We start from the raw sequence: 24,085 nt of genomic DNA, 5'->3' as shown, positions 1-24,085 counted from the left end.
TTTTGTATGTTTAAACATGATGTGGGGTGGAGTGTTGAATTAAGTTGTACTTAAAATGGAATCTTTAATCAAATACTGCTTTGAGTCATTAACCAGGAGAGGGTAAGATATTTATTTATTGAAATGTGTGATAATGAACTGAATTCCATGCACCTTCATTACCATTTAGTTACAGCCATTTATGGTCTGGAAGGTAAGAATTTTTTAATATTATAATGTGCACTGATTGGATATCTTCCTCATTCCCCTTGTATCCTTGCTATTTGGTATGGGCATCCCCTGGAGAGAATATTTCCCTTGCAGAAGTAACAAGCTTTGAAATTGGGTGAAGCTATTTTTCTGCTCTGTGATGTCCCTTTCAAGGAACATTCCTTATCCTCTCCATTTTTAATTAGGGTTAATATGCTATAGTGTACTTGCAAATGGCTGGATGGTGGGTAGATTGGACAGGATTGGTGTGCCTTTGAAATAGTTACTATAGCATTATATATTCAAAAGCTGTGTGTGTGGACTGGTTGAGCTTTTTCCCACTTTTGGTGGAGTATTATGGTTCAGTTGACCCTCAGAGGTGGACTAAGGGTATCTTTGGGAGAGAACATCCTCTCATAGCTGAGAAAATGGCTTCTCCCTGTTCAAAGCTTTTTTGTTTTTCTTATCTTCAGAAAGAACAGAAAGACTTGCTTGCGTGTAGGAGTATTATTACGGAGTTGGAGGTTCATGAAGATGCTTGGCCATTTCTCTTACCAGTTAACACCAGACAATTCCCAACCTACAAGAAGATCATCAAGAAGCCCATGGATCTCTCAGCTATCAAGAAAAAGCTAGATGACAATGTGTGAGTTAAGTCACAATTAAGTACACAGGCACACAGTCTTTTGCAATCTAAGGGCATATGCACAGCACATTTGTAAGACTATTCTAATTGTGAAAAAGCAGTGCATTCACACTCTAAGGTTAAGTCAGTACTTAACCATTATTTTGTAACGTTACTTAATTTTCCAAGTTTGTTGCTGGATATCCCATGCAGAAGACCTCAAGCACAGCATATTTTTGTACTTTATACTTCTGCCATTCAAACATGGGTACTATTACTCCAACCTCTTTTATATTCTATATTGTCCCATTCATCTGTAATACTGTTGATGACAGATGGGAAAATTTCTTATTCATTATCTTTACAGAAAGGTATATGAATTGTATGTCATCATTGCTGATAGTGAAACATGATTGGTTTGTATTGAGTTGTCATCGCTTAATATTCAGTACAATATAGCTGTTGTTTATATCCTATTTGATAAACCCACAATTTACCTGGGTTGCTCAGCTGTCCCTTTACATCTTGTATTTACAGATTCTTCCTTCAAGATATAATATTTCAGAGCATCTGATATTTCCGTATGCCTTTACCTTTTCAGTATTCCATTTTTACTTCACCACACTCTTTAACATTATTCCAGAATAAGCCATTCGTATGTCCACATCTGTAACTGCACTTTTTTGACAATATGTTTCAGTTAAATGCACTCTGCTAGCTGTTATTCTATGACAGAGTTTCATATCTCTAGCATACATTAGTGAGGGATACACAGCTTTCTTTAACATACTTCCCCACACTTTCTGGCTTATGATAAATACTGTTGTTCATGCAAGAGTCATCAGAGTTGTTGTGAAGTCATGGAGAGTCTTTCACTTAATTGAAGTATTAAAAAGAAAAAACACTTTGAATGTACACACATAAGGCATTCTTCTATCTGGACTTGAAAAAAAGAAAAAACTAAGACATTTCAGTGCAGCAAGAACCTGCAACTGACTGATGAAAAAGATCTCTAGCTTTTGGATTTTGATGTTTTTAAAGGCAGTTATAAAAATTGTGACAATAGATATGAGGCTTATTGTAGACCTGCTGTGATTGTAAGAAGTTGCAAGGATTCAGTATGAGTTATCAGCCTGGTTATGGGTGATTCATTTGTTAAATCTTTGTTAGATCATTTCATCAAAAGTTATGAGAGATGTTCCCCAAACGTTTTCGATTCTCCATGGAAATTTTATTCAAACTGATCCTTCTTTTTAACTTTTGCAGCTTTAAATGACAACAAAGTTTGAAATAAAAGTTTGAAATTTGTGTTCCTCATTGCCTGGCCTAGTTAGTGAGGTAATGCCAGAAACAAATAGTGGCTTCATATGCATACATCCACTCTCAAGCTTTTATACATAATGTACCAAAACCAGAACCTACCATCCACAGCTAAGTGCCACAGTTTACTTCTCCATGGTGTACCTTGACTGCTTCATATGTATATATGTATGTATGGATCATGGTGAAGTGCCTGAGGATTGGCGAAATGCATGCATAGTGCCATTGTACAAAGGCAAAGGGGATAGAGGTGTGTTCAAACTACAGAGGCATAAGTTTGTTGAGTATTCCTGGGAAATTATATGGGAAGGTATTGATTGAGAGGGTGAAGGAATGTACAGAGTATCAGATTGGGGAGGAGCAGTGTGGTTTCAGATGTGGTAGAGGATGTGTGAATCAGGTGTTTGCTTTGAAGAATGTATGTGAGAAATACTTTGAAAAACTGATGGAAGAGTGTGTGTGAGAAATACTTAGAAAAACTGATAGATTTATATGTAGCATTTATGGATCTGGAGAAGGCTTATGATAGAGTCAGTAGAGATGCTTTGTGGAAGGTCTTAAGTATATATGGTGTGGGAGGTTAGTTGCTAGAAGCAATGAAAAGTTTTTACCAAGGATGTAAGGCATGTGTAAAAATAGGAAGAGAAGAGATTGGTTGGTTTTCAGTGAATGACAGTCTGTGGCAGCAGTGTGTGATGTTCCCATGGTTGTTTAATTTGTTTGGATGGGGTGGTTAGGGACCTAAATGCAAGAGTTTTGGAGAGAGGGGTGAGTATGCAGTCCATTGGGGATGAGAGGGCCTAGGAAGTGAGTCAGTTGTTGTTCACTGATGATACAGCTCTGGTGGCTATTTCAGTGTGAAACTGCAGAAGTCGGTGACTGAGTTTAGAAAAGTATGTGAAAGGATTATTCTGGGAAGTTATATGGGAGGGGACTGATTGAGAGGGTGAAGGCATGCACAGAGCATCAGATTGGGGTGGAGCAGTGTGGTTTCAGAAGTGGTAGAGGATGTGTGGATCAGATGTTTGCTTTGGATCATGTATTTGCTTTGAAAAATGTGATAGAAATACTTAGAAAAAAAGGTGGATGTACATGTAGCATTTATGGATCTGGAGAAGACATGTTAGGGTTGATAGAGATGCTTTGTGGAAAGTCTTTTGGGTATATGGTGTGGGAGGGAAATTACTGGAAGCAGTGATTAGTTTTTACCAAGGATGTAAGGGATGTGTACGAGTAGGAAGAGAGGAGAGTAATTGGTTCCCAGTGAATGTTGGTCTGCTGCAGGGGTGTGTGATGTTCCCATGGTTGTTTAATTTGTTTATGGATGGGGTGGGTAGGGAGGTACATGCAAGAGTTTTCGAGAGAGGGGCGAGTATGGAGGCCGTTAGGGATGAGAGGGCTTGGGAAGTGAACCAGTCATTGTTTGCCGATGATACAGCTCTGGTGGCTGATTTGAGTGTGAAACTGCAGAACTTGGTGACTGAGTTTGGAACAGTATGTGAAAGGAGAAAGTTAAGAGTAAATGTGAATAAGAGCAAGGTTATTTAGTTTAGTAGGGGTGAGGGACAAGTCAACTGGGAGGTAAGTTTGAATGGAGAAAAACTGGAGGAAGTGATGTCTTTTACATATCTGGGAGTGGGCTTAGCAGCGAATGGAACCATGGAAGTGGAAGTGAGTCGTAGGGTAAGGGAGGGGGCGAAGGTTCTGGGAGCAGTGAATAATGTGTGGAAGTTGAGAACATTATCTCGGAGAGCAAAAATGGGTATGTTTGAAGGAATAATAGTTCCAACAGTGTTATGTGGTTGTGAGGCATGGGCTATAGATAGGGTTGTATGGAGGAGGGTGGATGTGTTGGAGATGAAATGTTTGAGGACAGTATGTTGTGTGAGGTGGTTTGATCCAGTAATGAAAGGGTAAGAGATGTGTGGAATGAAAAGAGATAGCAGAAGAGGGTGTGTTGAAATGGTTTGGACGTATGGAGAGAATGAGTGAGGAAAGACTGACAAAGGGGATATGTGTGTTAGAGGTGGAGGTAACAAGAAGTGACAGACCAGATTGGAGGTAGAAGGATGGAGTGAAAAAGATTTTGAGTGACTAGGGCCTCAACATACTGGAGGGTGAAAGTGTGCAAGGAATAGAGTGAATTGGAACGATGAGGTATACCAGGGTCAACGTTCTATCAATGGACTGAACCAGGCAGGGCATGTGAAACGTCTGGGGTAAACCATGGAAAGGTCTGTGGGGTCTGGATGTGGATAGGGAGCTATGGTTTCAGTGCATTATACACAACAGCTAGAGACTAAGTGTGAATGAATTTGGCCTTTTTTTCGTGTTTTCCTGGAACTACCTCACTGAAACGGGTTTGCAATGCTGTTTCCTGTGGGATGGGGTAACTCTAGGAATGGATGAAGGCAAGCAAATATGAATATGTACATGTGTATATATGTATGTGTATGTATATGTATAGAGTTGATAGAGATGCTCTATGAAAGGTATTAAGAGTATATGTTGTGGAAGTAAATTGCTAGAAGCAGTGAAAAGTTTTTATCGAGGCTGTAAGGCATCTGTACAAGTAGGAAGAGAGGAAAGTGATTGGTTCTCAGTGAATGTTGGTTTGCGGCAGGGGTGGGTGATGTCTTCATAGTTGTTTAATTTGTTTATGGATGGGGTTGTTAGGGAGACGAATGCAAGAGTTTTGGAGAGAGGGACAAGTATGCAGTCTGTTGTGGATGAGAGGGCTCGGGAAGTGAGTCAGTTGTTGTTCGCTGATGATACAGCATTGGTGGATGATTCGGATGAGAAACTGCAGAAGTTGGTGACTGAGTTTGGTAAAGTGTGTGAAAGAAGAAAGCTTAGAAAAAAATGTGAATAAGAGCAGCAAGGTTATTAGGTTCAGTAGGGTTGAGGGACAAGTTAATTGGGAGGTAAGTTTGAATGGAGAAAAACTGAAGGAAGTGAAGTGTTTTAGATATCTGGTAGGGGATTTAGCAGCGGATGGAACCATGGAAGTGGAAGTGAATCACAGGATTGGGAAGGGAGTGAAGGTTCTGGGAGCGTTGAAGAGTGTGTGGAAGGCAAGAACATTATCTTGGAGAGCAAAAATGGGTATGTTTGAAGGAATAGTGCTTCCAACAGTGTTAGTGAAAGAGAAAAGACAGACATTTGGAAGATTTTTGCTGGGAAGTAATGCAAATGACTGGGACTTGTATGAAAGAAACCTGCAAGAGATCAAGAGCAAGGTGGAAGAGGTGAAAATGAGGGCAAATGAGAGTTGGAGTGAGAGTATCATTAAGTCTTAGGGAGAAATAAAAAGATGTTTTGGAAGGAGGTAAATAATGTGCATAAGACATGAGAACAAATGTGAATATCAGTGATGGGAGCAAGTAGGGAAGTGATAACAGATAGCGATGCAGTGAGAAGGAGTTGTGAGGCATGGGCCATAGAAAGGGTTGTGTGGAGGAGGGTGGATGTGTTGGAATTGAAATGTTTGAGGACATTATGTGGTGTGAGGTGGTTTGATCGAGTAAGTAGTGAAAGGGCAAGAGAGATGTGTGGTAATAAAACAAGTATGGTTGAGAGAGCAGAAGAGGGTGTATTGAAATGGTTTGGTCACATGGAGAGAAAAAGTGAGAAAGATTGACAAAGAGGACATATGTGTCAGAGGTGGAGGGAATGAGAGGTGGGAGACCGAATTGGAGGTAGAAGGATGAAGTGAAAAAGATTTTGAACGATTGGGGCCTGAACATACAGGAGGGTGATAGGTGTGCAAGGAATAAAGTGAATTGGAACGATGTGGTATACGTGGATCGACATGCTGTCAGCGGATTTAAGCAGGGCATGTGAAGCGTCTGGGGTAAACCATGGAAAGTTTTGTGGGGCCTGGATATGGAATGGAAGCTGTGGTTTCGATGCATCGCACATGACAGCTAGAGACAGAGTGAGTGAATGTGGCCTTTGTTGTCTTTTCGTATCACTACCTACTGGGGTGGGGGGGTTGCCATTTCATGTGTGGTGGTGTGGTGGTGGGAATGTATGAAGGCAGCAAGTATGAATATGTACATGTGTGTATATATATATATATATATATATATATATATATATATATATATATATGATAGAGTTGATAGAGATGCTCTGTGGAAGGTATTAAGAATATATGGTGTGGGAGGCAAGTTGTTAGAAGCAGTGAAAAGTTTTTATCGAGGATGTAAGGCATGTGTACGTGTAGGAAGAGAGGAAAGTGATTGGTTCTCAGTGAATGTAGGTTTGCGGCAGGGGTGTGTGATGTCTCCATGGTTGTTTAATTTGTTTATGGATGGGGTTGTTAGGGAGGTAAATGCAAGAGTCCTGGAAAGAGGGGCAAGTATGAAGTCTGTTGGGGATGAGAGAGCTTGGGAAGTGAGTCAGTTGTTGTTCGCTGATGATACAGCGCTGGTGGCTGATTCATGTGAGAAACTGCAGAAGCTGGTGACTGAGTTTGGTAAAGTGTGTGGAAGAAGAAAGTTAAGAGTAAATGTGAATAAGAGCAAGGTTATTAGGTACAGTAGGGTTGAGGGTCAAGTCAATTGGGAGGTGAGTTTGAATGGAGAAAAACTGGAGGAAGTGAAGTGTTTTAGATATCTGGGAGTGGATCTGTCAGCGGATGGAACCATGGAAGCGGAAGTGGATCATAGGGTGGGGGAGGGGGCGAAAATTTTGGGAGCCTTGAAAAATGTGTGGAAGTCGAGAACATTATCTCGGAAAGCAAAAATGGGTATGTTTGAAGGAATAGTGGTTCCAACAATGTTGTATGGTTGCGAGGCGTGGGCTATGGATAGAGTTGTGCGCAGGAGGATGGATGTGCTGGAAATGAGATGTTTGAGGACAATGTGTGGTGTGAGGTGGTTTGATCGAGTAAGTAACGTAAGGGTAAGAGAGATGTGTGGAAATAAAAAGAGCATGGTTGAGAGAGCAGAAGAGGGTGTTTTGAAATGGTTTGGGCACATGGAGAGAATGAGTGAGGAAAGATTGACCAAGAGGATATATGTGTCGGAGGTGGAGCGAACGAGGAGAAGAGGGAGACCAAATTGGAGGTGGAAAGATGGAGTGAAAAAGATTTTGTGTGATCGGGGCCTGAACATGCAGGAGGGTGAAAGGAGGGCAAGGAATAGAGTGAATTGGAGCGATGTGGTATACAGGGGTTGACGTGCTGTCAGTGGAGTGAATCAAGGCATGTGAAGCGTCTGGGGTAAACCATGGAAAGCTGTGTAGGTATGTATATTTGCGTGTGTGGACGTGTGTATGTACATGTGTATGGGGGGGGCGGTTGGGCCATTTCTTTCGTCTGTTTCCTTGCGCTACCTCGCAAACGTGGGAGACAGCGACAAAGTATAAAAAAAAAAAAAAAAAAAAATATATATATATATATATATATATATATATATATATATATATATATATATATATATATATATATTTTTTTTTCACACGATTCGCCATTTCCCGCGTTAGCGAGGTAGCGTTAAGAACAGAGGACTGAGCCTTTGAGGGAATATCCTCACTTGGCCCCCTTCTCTGTTCCTTCTTTTGGAAAATTAAAAACGAGAGGGGAGGATTTCCAGCCCCCCACTCCCTTCCCTTTTAGTCGCCTTCTACGACACGCAGGGAATACGTGAGAAGTATTCTTTCTCCCCTATCACCAGGGATAATATATATATATATTTATTTTTTTATTTTTTTTTATATTTATTATACTTTCTCGCTGTCTCCCGCGTTTGCGAGGTAGCGCAAGGAAACAGACGAAAGAAATGGCCCAACCCACCCCCATACACATGTATATACATACGTCCACACACGCAAATATACATACCTACACAGCTTTCCATGGTTTACCCCAGACGCTTCACATGCCTTGATTCAATCCACTGACAGCACGTCAACCCCGGTATACCACATCGCTCCAATTCACTCTATTCCTTGCCCTCCTTTCACCCTCCTGCATGTTCAGGCCCCGATCACACAAAATCTTTTTCACTCCATCTTTCCACCTCCAATTTGGTCTCCCTCTTCTCCTCGTTCCCTCCACCTCCGACACATATATCCTCTTGGTCAATCTATCCTCACTCATTCTCTCCATGTGCCCAAACCATTTCAAAACACCCTCTTCTGCTCTCTCAACCACGCTCTTTTTATTTCCACACATCTCTCTTACCCTTACGTTACTTACTCGATCAAACCACCTCACACCACACATTGTCCTCAGACATCTCATTTCCAGCACATCCATCCTCCTGCGCACAACTCTATCCATAGTCCACGCCTCGCAACCATACAACATTGTTGGAACCACTATTCCTTCAAACATACCCATTTTTGCTTTCCGCGATAATGTTCTCGACTTCCACACATTCTTCAAGGCCCCCAGAATTTTCGCCCCCTCCCCCACCCTATGATCCACTTCCGCTTCCATGGTTCCATCCGCTGCCAGATCCACTCCCAGATATCTAAAACACTTCACCTCCTCCAGCCTTTCCCCATTCAAACTCATCCCCCAACCGACTTGACCCTCAACCCTACTGTACCTAATAACCTTGCTCTTATTCACATTTACTCTTAACTTTCTTCTTTCACACACTTTACCAAACTCAGTCACCAGCTTCTGCAGTTTCTCACATGAATCAGCCACCAGCGCTGTATCATCAGCGAAACAACAACTGACTCACTTCCCAAGCTCTCTCATCCCCAACAGACTTCATACTTGCCCCTCTTTCCAAAACTCTTGCATTCACCTCCCTAACAACCCCATCCATAAACAAATTAAACAACCATGGAGACATCACACACCCCTGCCGCAAACCTACATTCACTGAGAACCAATCACTTTCCTCTCTTCCTACACGTACACATGCCTTACATCCTCGATAAAAACTTTTCACTGCTTCTAACAACTTGCCTCCAACTTCCCGCGATAGCGAGGTAGCGTTAAGAACAGAGGACTGGGCCTTTGAGGGAATATCCTCACCTGGCCCTCTTCTCTGTTCCTTCTTTTGGAAAATAAAAAAAAAAAGAGAGGGGAGGATTTCCAGCCCCCCGCTCCCTTCCCTTTTAGTCGCCTTCTACGACACGCAGGGAATACGTGGGAAGTATTCTTTCTCCCCTATCCCCAGGGAATATATATATATATATATATATATATATATATATATATATATATATATATATATATATATATGTATATGTGTGTGTGTGTGTGTGTGTGCGTGTGGGAGGAGAGGAAGGTGATTGGTTCTTGGTGAATGTGGGTTTGCGGCGGGGGTGTGTGATATCTCCATGGTTGTTTGGTTTGTTTATGGATGGGGTTGTTGGGGAGGTGGGTGCGGGAGTTTTGGAGGGAGGGGCAAGTGTGGGGTCTGTTGGGGATGAGAGAGCTTGGGAAGTGAGTCGGTTGTTGTTTGCTGATGATACAGCGCTGGTGGCTGATTCATGTGAGAAACTGCAGAAGCTGGTGACTGAGTTTGGTAAAGTGTGTGGAAGAAGAAAGTTAAGGGTAAATGTGAATAAGAGCAAGGTTATTAGGTACAGTAGGGTTGAGGGTCAAGTCAATTGGGAGGTGAGTTTGAATGGAGAAAAACTGGAGGAAGTGAAGTGTTTTAGATATCTGGGAGTGGATCTGGCAGTGGATGGAACCATGGAAGCAGAAGTGGATCATAGGGTGGGGGAGGGGGCGAAAATTCTGGGGGCCTTGAAGAATGTGTGGAAGTCGAGAACATTATCTCGGAAAGCAAAAATGGGTATGTTTGAAGGAATAGTGGTTCCAACAATGTTGTATGGTTGCGAGGCGTGGGCTATGGATAGAGTTGTGCGCAGGAGGATGGATGTGCTGGAAATGAGATGTTTGAGGACAATGTGTGGTGTGAGGTGGTTTGATCGAGTGAGTAACGTAAGGGTAAGAGAGATGTGTGGAAATAAGAAGAGCGTGGTTGAGAGAGCAGAAGAGGGTGTTTTGAAGTGGTTTGGGCACATGGAGAGGATGAGTTAGGAAAGATTGACCAAGAGGATATATGTGTCGGAGGTGGAGGGAGCAAGGAGAAGAGGGAGACCAAATTGGAGGTGGAAAGATGGAGTGAAAAAGATTTTGTGTGATCGGGGCCTGAACATGCAGGAGGGTGAAAGGAGGGCAAGGAATAGAGTGAATTGGAGCGATGTGGTATACCGGGGTTGACGTGCTGTCAGTGGATTGAATCAAGGCATGTGAAGCGTCTGGGGTAGACCATGGAAAGCTGTGTAGGTATGCATATTTGCGTGTGTGGACGTATGTATATACATGTGTATGGGGGGGGTTGGGCCATTAATTTCATCTGTTTCCTTGCGCTACCTCGCAAACGCGGGAGACAGCGACAAAGTATAAAAAAAAAAAAAAAAATGTGTGTGTGTGTGTATGCATATGTATTTATACGTTGAAGTGTATAGGTATGTATATGTGCGTGTGTGGGCGTTTATGTATATACATGTGTATGTGGGTGGGGTGGGTTGGGCCATTCTTTCATCGGTTTCCTTATGCTACCTCGCAGACATGGGAGACAGCGACTAAGTATAATAAATATGAATATAGATAGAGTGGGAGGTGGGTTGATTAGAAAGGGTAGTGAGTGGTGGGATGAAGAAGTAAGAGTATTAGTGAAAGAGAAGAGAGAGGCATTTGGATGATTTTTGCAGGGAAAAAATGCAATTGAGTGGGAGATGTATAAAAGAAAGAGACAGGAGGTCAAGAGAAAGGTGCAAGAGGTGAAAAAAAGGGCAAATGAGAGTTGGGGTGAGAGAGTATCATTAAATTTTAGGGAGAATAAAAAGATGTTCTGGAAGGAGGTAAATAAAGTGCGTAAGACAAGGAAGCAAATGGGAACTTCAGTGAAGGGCACAAATGGGGAGGTGATAACAAGTAGTGGTGATGTGAGAAGGAGATGGAGTGAGTATTTTGAAGGTTTGTTGAATGTGTTTGATGATAGAGTGGCAGATATAGGGTGTTTTGGTCGAGGTGGTGTGCAAAGTGAGAGGGTTAGGGAAAATGATTTGGTAAACAGAGAAGAGGTAGTAAAAGCTTTGCAGAAGATGAAAGCCGGCAAGGCAGCAGGTTTGGATGGTATTGCAGTGGAATTTATTAAAAAAGGGGGTGACTGTATTGTTGACTGGTTGGTAAGGTTATTTAATGTATGTATGACTCATGGTGAGGTGCCTGAGGATTGGCGGAATGCGTGCATAGTGCCATTGTACAGAGGCAAAGGGGATAAGAGTGAGTGCTCAAATTACAGAGGTATAAGTTTGTTGAGTATTCCTGGTAAATTATATGGGAGGGTATTGATTGAGAGGGTGAAGGCATGTACAGAGCATCAGATTGGGGAAGAGCAGTGTGGTTTCAGAAGTGGTAGAGGATGTGTGGATCAGGTGTTTGCTTTGAAGAATGTATGTGAGAAATACTTAGAAAAGCAAATGGATTTGTATGTAGCATTTATGGATCTGGAGAAGGCATATGATAGAGTTGATAGAGATGCTGTGTGGAAGGTATTAAGAATATATGGTGTGGGAGGCAAGTTGTTAGAAGCAGTGAAAAGTTTTTATCGAGGATGTAAGGCATGTGTACGTGTAGGAAGAGAGGCAAGTGATTGGTTCTCAGTGAATGTAGGTTTGTGGCAGGGGTGTGTGATGTCTCCATGGTTGTTTAATTTGTTTATGGATGGGGTTGTTAGGGAGGTGAATGCAAGAGTTTTGGAAAGAGGGGCAAGTATGAAGTCTGTTGTGGATGATAGAGCTTGGGAAGTGAGTCAGTTGTTGTTCGGTGATGATACAGCGCTGGTGGCTGATTCATGTGAGAAACTGCAGAAGCTGGTGACTGAGTTTGGTAAAGTGTGTGGAAAAAGAAAGTTAAGAGTAAATGTGAATAAGAGCAAGGTTATTAGGTACAGTAGGGTTGAGGGTCAAGTCAATTGGGAGGTAAGTTTGAATGGAGAAAAACTGGAGGAAGTAAAGTGTTTTAGATATCTGGGAGTGGATCTGGCAGCGGATGGAACCATGGAAGCGGAAGTGGATCATAGGGTGGGGGAGGGGGCGAAAATTCTGGGAGCCTTGAAGAATGTGTGGAAGTCGAGAACATTATCTCGGAAAGCAAAAATGGGTATGTTTGAAGGAATAGTGGTTCCAACAATGTTGTATGGTTGCGAGGCGTGGGCTATGGATAGAGTTGTGCGCAGGAGGATGGATGTGCTGGAAATGAGATGTTTGAGGACAATGTGTGGTGTGAGGTGGTTTGATCGAGTAAGTAACGTAAGGGTAAGAGAGATGTGTGGAAATAAAAAAAGCGTGGTTGAGAGAGCAGAAGAGGGTGTTTTGAAATGGTTTGGGCACATGGAGAGAATGAGTGAGGAAAGATTGACCAAGAGGATATATGTGTCGGAGGTGGAGGGAACGAGGAGAAGTGGGAGACCAAATTGGAGGTGGAAGGATGGAGTTGAAATTATTTTAAGCAATCGGGGCCTGAACATGCAGAAGGGTGAAAGTCATGTAAGGAATAGAGTGAATTGGAACAATGTGGAATACCGGGGTCGACATGCCGTTAATGGATTGAACCAGGGCATATGAAGCATCTGTAGTAAACCATGGAAAGTTCTGTGGGGCCTGGATGCAGAAAGGGAGCTGTGGTTTTGGTGCATTATTACATGATAGCTAGAGACTGAGTGTGGACGAATGTGGCCTTTGTTGTCTTTTCCTGGCGCTACCTTGCACACTTGAGGGGGGGGAGGGGGATGTTATTTCATGTGTGGCGAGGTGGCGATGGGAATTAATAAAGGCAGACAGTGTGAATTGTGTGCATGGGTATGTATGTATGTGTCTGTGTGTGTATATATGTGTGTACATTGAGATGTATAGGTGTGTATATTTGCGTGTGTGGACGTGTATGTATATACATTGTGTATGGGGATGGGTTGGGCCATTTCTTTCGAAAGAATGGCCCAACCCACCCACATACACATGTATGTACATACACGTCCTCACACGCAAATATGCATACCTATACATCTCAATGTACACATATATATGCACACAGAGACATATACATATATACACATGTACACAATTCATACTGTCTGCCTTTATTTATTCCCATCGCCACCCCGCCACACATGGAATAACAACCCCCTCCCCCCTCATGTGAGCGAGGTAGCGCTAGGAAAAGACAACAAAGGCCCCATTCGTTCACACTCAGTCTCTAACTGTCATGTAATAATGCACCGAAACCACAGCTCCCTTTCCACATCCAGGCCCCACAGAACTATCCATGGTTTACCCCAGACGCTTCACATGCCCTGGTTCAATCCATTTACAACACGTCGACCCCAGTATACCACATCGTTCCAATTCACTCTATTCCTTGCATGACTTTCACCCTCCTGCATGTTTAGGCCCAGATCACTCAAAATTTTTTTCACTCCATCTTTCCACGTTCAATTTGGTCTCCCACTTCTCCTCGTTCCCTCCACCTCTGACACATATATCCTCTTGGTCAATCTTTCCTCACTCATTCTCTCCATGTGACCAAACCATTTCAAAACACCCTCTTCTGCTTTCTCAACCACACTCTTTTTATTTCCACACATCTCTCTTACCCTTACATTACTTACTCGATCAAACCACCTCGCTCCACATATTGTCCTCAAACATAACATTTCCAGCACATCCACCCTCCTACGCACAACTCTATCCATAGCCCACACCTCGCAACCATACATCATTGTTGGAACCACTATTACTTCAAACATACCCATTTTTGCTTTCCGAGATAATGTTCTCGACTTCCACACATTCTTCAAGGCTCCCAGGATTTTCACCCCCTCCCCCACCCTATGATTCACTTCCGCTTCCATGGTTCCATCCACTGCCAGATCCACTCCCAGATATCTAAAACACTTTACTTCCTCCAGTTTTTCTCCATTCAAACTTACCTCCCAATTGACTCGACCCTCAACCCTACTGTACCTAATAACCTTACTCTTATTCACATTTACTCTTAACTTTCTTCTTTCACACACTTTACCAAACTCAGTCACCAGCTTCTGCAGTTTCTTACATGAATCAGCCACCAGTGCTGTATCATCAGCGAACAACAACTGACTCACTTCCCAAGCTCTCTCATCCACAACAGACTGCATACTTGCCCCTCTTTCCGAAACTCTTGCATTTACCTCCCTAACAACCCCATCCAAAAACAAATTAAACAACCTTGGAGACATCACACACCCCTGCCGCAAACCTACATTCACTGAGAACCAATCACTTTCCTCTCTTCCTACATGAACACATGCCTTACATCCTCGATAAAAACTTTTCTCTGCTTCTAACAACTTGCCTCCCACACCATATATTCTTAATACCTTCCACAGAGCATCTCTATCAACTCTATCATATGCCTTCTCCAGATCCATAAATGCTACATACAAATCCATATGCTTTTCTAAGTATTTCTCACATACATTCCTCAAAGCAAACACCTGATCCACACATCCTCTACCACTTCTGAAACCACACCGCTCTTCCCCAATCTGATGCTCTGTACATGCCTTCACCCTCTCAATCAATACCCTCCCATATAATTTCCCAGGAATACTCAACAAACTTATACCTCTGTAATTTGAGCACTCACTCTTATCCCCTTTGCCTTTGTACAATGGCACTATGCAAGCATTCTGCCAATCCTCAGGCACCTCACCATGAATCATACATACATTAAATAACCTTACCAACCAGTCAACAATATAGTCACCCCCTTTTTTATAAATTCCACTGCAATACCATCCAAACCTGCTGCCTTGCCAGCTTTCATCTTCCGCAAAGCTTTTACTACCTCTTCTCTGTTTACCAAATCATTCTCCTTAACCCTCTCAATTTGCACACCACCTCGACCAAAACACACCCTATATCTGCCACTCTATCATCAACCACATTCAACAAACCTTCAAAATACTCATTCCATCTCCTTCTCACATCACCACTACTTGTTATCACCTCCCTATTAGCCCCCTTCACTGAAGTTCCCATTTGTTCGCTTGTCTTATGCACTCTATTTACCTCCTTCCAAAACATCTTTTTATTCACCCTAAAATTTAATGATACTCTCTCACCCCAACTCTCATTTGCCCTCTTTTTCACCTCTTGCACCTTTCTCTTGACCTCCTGCCTCTTTCTTTTATACATATCCCAGTCATTTGCATTATTTCCCTGCAAAAATAGTCCAAATGCCTCTCTCTTCTGTTTCACTAATAATCTTACTTCATCCCACCACTCACTACCCTTTCTAATCAACCCACCTCCCACGCTTCTCATGCCACAAGCGTCTTTTGCGCAATCCATCACTGCTTCCCTAAATACATCCCATTCCTCCCCCACTCCCCTTACCTCCTTTGTTCTCACCTTTTTCCATTCTGAACTCAGTCTCTTCTGGTACTTCCTCACGCAAGTCTCCTTCCCAAGCTCAGTAAATCTCACCACTCTCTTTACCCCAACATTCTCTCTTCTTTTCTGAAAACCCCTACAAATCTTCACCGTTTGCCTCCACAAGATAATGATCAGACATCCCTCCAGTTGCACCTCTCAGCACATTAACATCCAAAAGTCTCTCTTTCGCGCGCCTATCAATTAACACGTAATCCAATAATGCTCTCTGGCCAGCTCTCCCACTTACATACATATACTTATGTATATCTTGCTTTTTAAACCAGGTATTCCCAATCACCAGTCCTTTTTCAGCACATAAATCTACAGGCTCTTCACCATTTCCATTTACAACACTGAACACCCCATGTATACCAATTATTCCCTCAACTGCCACATTACTCACCTTTGCATTCAAATCACCCATCACTATAACCCGGTCTTGTGCATCAAAACCACTAACACACTCATTCAGCTGCTCCCAAAACACTTGCCTCTCATGATCTTTCTTCTCATGCCCAGGTGCATATGCACCAATAATCACCCATCTCTCTCCATCAACTTTCAGTTTTACCCATATCAATCTAGAATTTACTTTCTTACATTGTATCACATACTCCTACAACTCCTGTTTCAGGAGTAATGCTACTCCTTCCTTTGCTCTTGTCCTCTCACTAACCCCTGACTTTACTCCCAAGACATTCCCAAACCACTCTTCCCCTTTACCCTTTAGCTTCGTTTCACTCAGAGCCAAAACATCCAAGTTCCTTTCCTCAAACATACTACCTATCTCCCCTTTTTTCTCATCTTGGTTACATCCACACACATTTAGACACCCCAGTCTGAGCCTTCGAGGAGGATGAGCACTCCTCGCGTGACTCCTTCTTCTGTTTCCCCTTTTAGAAAGTTAAATTACAAGGAGGGGAGGGTTTCTAGCCTCCCGCTCCCGTCCCCTTTAGTCGCCTTCTGCGACACGTGAAGAATGCGTGGGAAGTATTCTTTCTCCCCTATCCCCTATCCTATATATATGTATATATATATATATATATATATATATATATATATATATATATATATATATATATATATATATGCCTCCCAGGGGATGGGGAGAAAGAATACTTACTACGCATTCCTCACGTGTCGTAGAATGTGACTAAAGGGGATGGGAACAGGGGGGCTAGAAATCTTCCCCTCCTTGTATTTTAACTTTCTAAAAGGGGAAACAGAAGAAGGAGTTATGCGAGGAATGCTCATCCTCCTCGAAGGCTCAGATTGGGGTATCTAAATTAGTGTGGATGTAACCAAGATGAGAGAAAAGAAGAGATAGGTAGTATGTTTAAGGGAAAGAACCTGGATGTTTTGGCTCTGAGTGAAACAAAGCTCAAGGGTAAAGGGGAAGAGTGGTTTGGGAATGTTTTGGAAATAAAGTCAGAGGTTGGTAAGAGGACAAGAGCAAGAGAAATAGTAGCACTACTCCTGAAACAGGAGTTGTGGGAGTATGTGATAGTATAAGAAAGTAAACTCTGGATTGTTATGGGTGAAACTGAAAGTGGATGGAGAGAAATGAGTGATTGTTGGGGCCTATGCACCTGGGCATGAGAAGAAAGATCATGAGAGGCAAGTGTTTTGGGAGCAGCTGGGTAAGTGTGTTAGTAGTTTTGATGCACGAGACTGGGTTATAGTGATGGGTGATTTGAATGCAAAGGTGAGTAATGTGGCCGTTGAGTGAATAATTGGTATACATGGGGTGTTCAGTGTTGTAAATGGAAATGGTGAAGAGCTTGTAGATTTATGTGCTGAAAAAGGACTGGTAATTGGGAATGCCTGGTTTAAAAAGAGAGATATACATAAGTATACATATGTAAGTAGGAGAGATGGTCAGATTATGTGTTAATTGATAGGTGCGTGAAAGAGAGACTTTTGAAGGGTAATATGCTGAGAGTGGCAGCTGGAGGGATGTCTGATCATTATCTTGTAGAGGCAAAGGTGAAGATTTGTAGAGCTTTTTAGAAAAGAAGAGAGAATGCTGGGGTGAAGAAAGTGATGAGAGTAAGTGAGCTTGGGAAGGAGACTTGTGTGAGGAATTACTAGTAGTGACTGAGTGCAGAATGGAAAAAGGTGAGAACAAAGGACGTAAGGGGAGTGGGGGAGTATTGGGATGTATTTAGGGAAGCGTGTGATGGCTTGCGCAAAAGATGCTTGTGGCATGAGATGTGTGGGAGGTGGGCATATTAGAAAGGGTAGTGAGTGGTGGGATGAAGATGTATGATTTATAGAGAAAGAGAAGAGAGAGGCATTTGGACGAGTTTTGCAGGGAAATAGTGCAGATGACTCGGAGATGTATAAAAGAAAGAGGCAGGAGGTAAAGAGAAAGGTGGAAGAGATGAAAAAGAGGGCAAGTGAGAGTTGTGGTGAGAGAGTATCATTAAATTTTAGGGAGAATAAGATGTTTTGGAAGGAGGTAAAGAAAGTGCGTAAGACAAGAGAACAAATGGGAACATCGGTGAAGGGGGCTAATGGGGGGTAATAGCAAGTAGTGTTGATGTGAGAAGGAGATGGAGTGAGTATTTTGAAGGTTTCTTGAATGTGTTAGATGATTGAGTGGCAGATATAGGGTGTTTTGGTTGACGTGGTGTGCGAAGTGAGAGGGTTGGGGAGAATGATTTGGTAAACAGAGAAGAGGTAGTAAAAGCTTTGCAGAAGATGAAAGCCAGCGAGGCAGTGGGTTTGGATGGTATTGCAGTGGAATTTATTAAAAAAGAGGGTGACTGTGTTGTTGAGTGGTTGGTAAGGATATTTAACGTATGTATGACTCATGGTGAGGTGCCTGAGGATTGGTGGAATGCATACATAGTGCCGTTGTACAAAGGCAATGGGGATAAAGGTGAGTGCTCAAATTACAGAGGTATAAGTTTGTTGAGTATTCCTGGGAAATTATATGGGAGGGTATTGATTGAGAGGGTGAAAGCATGTATAGAGCATCAGACTGGGGAAAAGCAGTGTGGTTTCATAAGTGGTAAAGGATGTGTGGATCAGGTGTTTGCTTTGAAGAATGTATGTGAGAAATACTTAGAAAAGCAAATGGATTTGTATGTAGCATTTATGGGTCTGGAGAAGGCATATGATAGAATTGATAGAGATGCTCTCTGGAAGGTGTTAGGAATATATGGTGTGGGAGACAAGTTGCTCGAAGCAATGAAAAGTTTTTATCGAGGATGTAAGGCATGTGTACGAGTAGGAAGAGAGGAAAGTGATTGGTTCTCAGTGAATGTTTGTTTGTGGCGGGGGTGAGTGATGCCTCCATGGTTGTTTAATTTGTTTATGGATAAGGTTGTTAGGGAGGTGAATGCAAGAGTTTTGGAAAGAGGGGCAAGTATGCAGTCTGTTGTGGATGAGAGAGCTTTGGAAGTGAGTCAGTTGTTGTTCACTGATGATACAGCACTGGTGGCTGATTCATGTGAGAAACTGCAGAAGCTGGTGACTGAGTTTGGTAAAGTGTGTTAAAGAAGAAAGTTAAGAGTAAATGTGAATAAGCGCAACGTTATTAGGTACAGTAGGGTTGAGTGATAAGTCAGTTGGGAGGTAAGTTTGAATGGAGAAAAACTGGAGGAAGTGAAGTGTTTTGGATATCTGGGAGTAGATTTGGCAGCGGATAGAACCATGGAAGTGGAAGTGAGCCACAGGGTGGGGGAGGGCGTCGAAAGTTCTGGGATCATTGAAAAATGTGTGGAAGTCGAGAACATTATCTCCGAAAGCAAAAATGGTTGTGTTTGAAGGAATAGTTGTTCCAACAATGTTATATGGTTGCGAGGCATGGGTTATAGATATAGTTGTGCTGAGGAGGGTGGATGTGTTGGAAATAAGATGTTTGAGGACAATGCGTGGTGTGAGGTGGTTTGATCAAGTAAGTAATGAAAGGGTAAGAGAGATGTGTGGTAATAAAAAGAGTGTGGTTGAGAGAGCAGGAAGAGGGTGTATTGAAATGATTTGCTCACATGGAGAGAATGAGTGAGGAAAGATTGACCAAGAGGATATATGTGTCAGAGGTGGAGGGAACGAGGAGAAGTGGGAGACCAAATTGGAGGTGGAAAGATGGAGTGAAAAAGATTTTGAGTGATCGGGGCCTGAACATGCATGAGGGTGATAGGCGTGCAAGGAATAGAGTGAATTGGAACGATGTGATATACCAGGGTCAGCGTGCTGTCACTGGATTGAACCAGGGCATGTGAAGCGTCTGGAGTAAACCATAGAAAGTTGTGTGGGTCCTGGATGTGGAAAGGGAGCTGTGGTTTCGGTGCATTATACATGACAGCCAGAGACTGAATGCGAACGAATATGGCTTTTTGTTGTCTTTTCCTAGGGCTACCTTGAACGCATGTTGGGGGAGGGGCTTTCATTTCATGTGTGGCGGGAATGAATAAAGGCAGACAGTATGAATAATGTACATGTGTATATATGTATATGTCTGTGTATGTATATATATATGTTTGCATTGAAATGTATAGGTATGTATGTGTGCATGTGTGGACATGTATGTATATAAATGTTTATGTGGGTGTGTTGGGCCATTCTTTCATGTTTCCTTACGCTACTTCGCTAACGTGGGAGACAGTGACAAAGTATGATAATATATGTATGTGTGTTTCTTTGTCTGTAAGTCAGTGGATGGGCCTTCCTTTCTTCATCTGTTTCCTGGTGCTACCTCTCTAAGGTAGGAAACGGCGATCAAGTATAGTAATGATTTATTATTTTTTTTATTTTGCTTTGTCGTTGTCTCCCGCGTTTGCGAGGTAGCGCAAGGAAACAGACGAAAGAAATGGCCCAACCCACCCCCATACACATGTATATACATACGTCCACACACGCAAATATACATACCCATACATCTCAATGTACACATATATATACACACACAGACACATACATATATACACATGCACATAATCCACACTGTCTGCCTTTATTCATTCACATCGCCACCTCGCCACACATGGAATAACATCCCCCTCCCCCCTCATGTGTGCGAGGTAGCGCTAGGAAAAGACAACAAAGGCCTCATTCGTTCACACTCAGTCTCTAGCTGTCATGCAATAATGCCTGAAACCACAGCTCCCTTTCCACATCCAGGCCCCACAGAACTTTCCATGGTTTACCCCAGACGCTTCACATGCCCTGATTCAATCCATTGACAGCACGTCGACCACGGTATACCACATCGATCCAATTCACTCTATTCCTTGCCCGTGTTTCACCCTCGTGCATGTTCAGGCCCCGATCACTCAAAATCTTTTTCACTCCATCTTTCCACCTCCAATTTGGTCTCCCACTTCTCCTCGTTCCCCCCACCTCTGACACATATATCCTCTTGGTCAATCTTTCCTCACTCATTCACTCCATGTGCCCAAACCATTTCAAAACACCCTCTTCTGCTCTCTCAACCACGCTCTTTTTATTTCCACACATCTCTCTTACCCTTACATTACTTACTTGATCAAACCACCTCACACCACATATTGTCCTCAAGCATCTCATTGTCCTCAAGCATCTCATTTCCAGCACATCCACCCTCCTGTGCACAACTCTATCCATAGCCCACGCCTCGCAACCATACAACATTGTTGGAACCACTATTCCTTCAAACATACCCATTTTTGCTCTCTGAGATAATGTTCTCGACTTCCACACATTCTTCAAGGCTCCCAGGATTTTCGCCCCCTCCCCCACCCTATGATTCACTTCCGCTTCCATGGTTCCATCCGCTGCCAGATCCACTCCCAGATATCTAAAACACTTTACTTCCTCCAGTTTTTCTCCATTCAAACTTACCTCCCAATTGACTTGACCCTCAACCCTACTGTACCTAATAACCTTGCTCTTATTCACATTTACTCTTAACTTTCTTCTTTCACACACTTTACCAAACTCAGTCACCAGCTTCTGCAGTTTCTCACATGAATCAGCCACCAACGCTGTATCATCAGCGAACAACAACTGACTCACCTCCCAAGCTCTCTCATCCCCAGCAGACTTCATACTTGCCCCTCTTTCCAAAACTCTTGCATTCACCTCCCTAACAACCTTATCCATAAACAAATTAAACAACCATGGAGACATCACACACCTCTCCCGCAAACCTACATTCACTGAGAACCAATCATTTTCCTCTCTTCCTACACGTACACATGCCTTACATCCTCGATAAAAAATTTTCACTGCTTCTAACAACTTGCCTCCCACACCACATATTCTTAATACCTTCCATTCATTCACACTCAGTCTCTAGCTGTCGTGTGTAATGCACAGATACCACAGCTCCCTTTCCACATCTAGACCCAACAAAACTTTCCATGGTTTACCCCAGACGCATCACGTGCCATGGTTCAATCCATTGACAGCACGTTCACCCCGGTATACCACATTGTTCCAATTCACTCTATTCCTCGCACGCCTTTCACCCTCCTGTATGCTCAGGCCCTGATCGCTCAAAATCTTTTTCACTCCATCCTTCCACCTCCAATATGTTCTCCCGCTTCTCCTTGTTCCCTCCACATCTGACACGTATATCCTCTTTGTCAATCTTTCCTCACTCATTCTCTCCATGTGACCAAACCATTTCAATACACCCTCTCAAACACACTCTTTTTATTACCACACATCTCTTTTTCCCTTTCTTTACTTACTCGTTCAAACCACCTCACACCACATATTGTCGTCAAACATCTCATTTCCAACACGTCCATCCTCCTTCGCACAACTGTATTTATAGCCCATGCCTCGCAACCATATAACGTAGTTGGAACCACTATTCCTTCAAACATACCCATTTTTGCTCCCAGATAACGTTCTGGCCTTCCACACATTCTTCAATGCTCCCAGAACCTTCACCCCCTCCCCCCACCCTGTGACTCACTTCCGTTTCCATGGTTCCATCTCTCTCATCCACAACAGACTGCATACTTGCCCATCTCTCCAAAACTTATGCATTCACCTCCCTAACAACCCCATCCATAAACAATTCAACAACCATGGAGACTACATGCACCCCTGCCACAAACTGACATTTATCCTCTCTTCCTACTCGTACACATGCCTTACACCCTCGATAAAAACTCTTCACAGCTTCTAGCAACTTACCTCCCACACCATATACGATTAATACCTTCCACAAAGCATCTCTATCAACTCTATCATATGTCTTCTCCAGATTCATAAATGCTACATACAAATCCATTTGTTTTTTTCTAAGTATTTCTCACATACATTTTTCAAAGCAAACACCTGATCCACACATCCTTTACCACTTTTGAAACCAAACTGCTTTTTCCCAATCTGATGTTCTGTACATGCCTTCACCCTCTCAATCAGTACCCTACTATACAATTTCACAGGAATACTCAACAAGTTTGTACCTCTGTAATTTGAACACTCACCTTTATCTCCTTTGCCTTTGTACAATGGCAGTATACAAGCATTCTGCCAATCCTCAGGCACTTCACCATGAACCATACATACATTGAATATCCTCACCAACCAGTCAACAACACAGTCACCCCCTTTTTTTATAAATTCCACAGCAGTACCAATAAACCCGCCACCTTACCGGCTTTTATCTTCTGCAAAGCTTTTACTACCTCTTCTCTGTTTACCAAACCATTCTCTCTGACCCTCTCACCTCGCACACCACCTTAACCAAAACACCCTATATCTGCCATTCTATCATCAAACACATTCAACAAGCCTTCAAAATATTCACTCCATCTCCTTCTCACTTTACCACTACCTGTTATTACCTCCCCATTAACCCCCTTTCACCAGTGTTCCCATTTGTTCTCTTGTCTTATGTGCTTTATTTACCTCCTTGAAAAACATCTTTTTATTTTCTCTAATATTTAACAATACTCTTTCACCCCAACTCTCATGTGCCCTCTTTTTTACCTCTTTCACCTTTCTCTTGACCTCTTGCCTCTTTCTTTTATACATCTCCCGGTCATTTGCACTATTTCCCTGCAAAAATCGTCCAAATGCCTCTCGCTTCTTTCACCAAGAATATTACTTTTTCATCCCACCACTCACTACCCTTTCTAATCTATCCACCTCCCACCTTTCTCATGCCATATACATCTTTTGTGCAAGCCATCACTGCAGCCCTAAATACATCCCATTCCTCCCCCACTCTCCTTATGTCCTTTGCTCTCATGTACATGTACCTATTCATTCTTGCTGCCTTCATCCATTCCAGTCACTACCCCGCCACACAGGAAATGGCACCCCCCTCCGCCCGCACGCATGCGAGGTAGTGCTAGGAAAAGACAACAAAGGCCACATTCGTTCACATCAGTCTCTAGCTGTCATGTGTAATGCACCGAAACCACAGCTCCCTTATCACATCCACGCCCCACAAAACCTTTCATGTTTACCCCAGATGCTTCACATGCCCTGGTTCAATCCATTGACAGCACGTCCACCCCAGTATACCACATTGTTCCAATT

At 42.8% G+C, this 24,085-nt stretch overlaps 1 protein-coding gene across 33 annotated transcripts in view; it reads left to right on the top strand.

Moving 5' to 3' along the window:
- Nucleotides 1-6,180, top strand: part of tou (bromodomain adjacent to zinc finger domain 2B toutatis) — a 1,094,933-nt gene extending 1,088,753 nt beyond the window's left edge. For 22 of the 33 annotated variants that reach the window (XM_071667371.1, XM_071667379.1, XM_071667383.1 and 19 more), the window contains one exon: nt 663-6,178. In XM_071667371.1, coding sequence (XP_071523472.1) covers nt 663-839 — 177 coding nt within the window. In that variant the 3' untranslated portion in view covers nt 840-6,178. Of the gene's footprint in view, nt 1-662 lie in introns of all 33 variants that reach the window. The other 11 variants (XM_071667356.1, XM_071667362.1, XM_071667359.1 and 8 more) reach the window with 2 other exon arrangements.
- Nucleotides 6,181-24,085: the final 17,905 nt, after the last annotated feature.

Source organism: Panulirus ornatus, chromosome 12 (genome assembly GCF_036320965.1).
Source record: "Panulirus ornatus isolate Po-2019 chromosome 12, ASM3632096v1, whole genome shotgun sequence".
In the NCBI taxonomy this organism is placed as follows: domain Eukaryota; kingdom Metazoa; phylum Arthropoda; class Malacostraca; order Decapoda; family Palinuridae; genus Panulirus; species Panulirus ornatus.
Note: the sequence above shows the minus strand (reverse complement) of the source record. Positions and strands in the feature narration are given on the sequence as shown.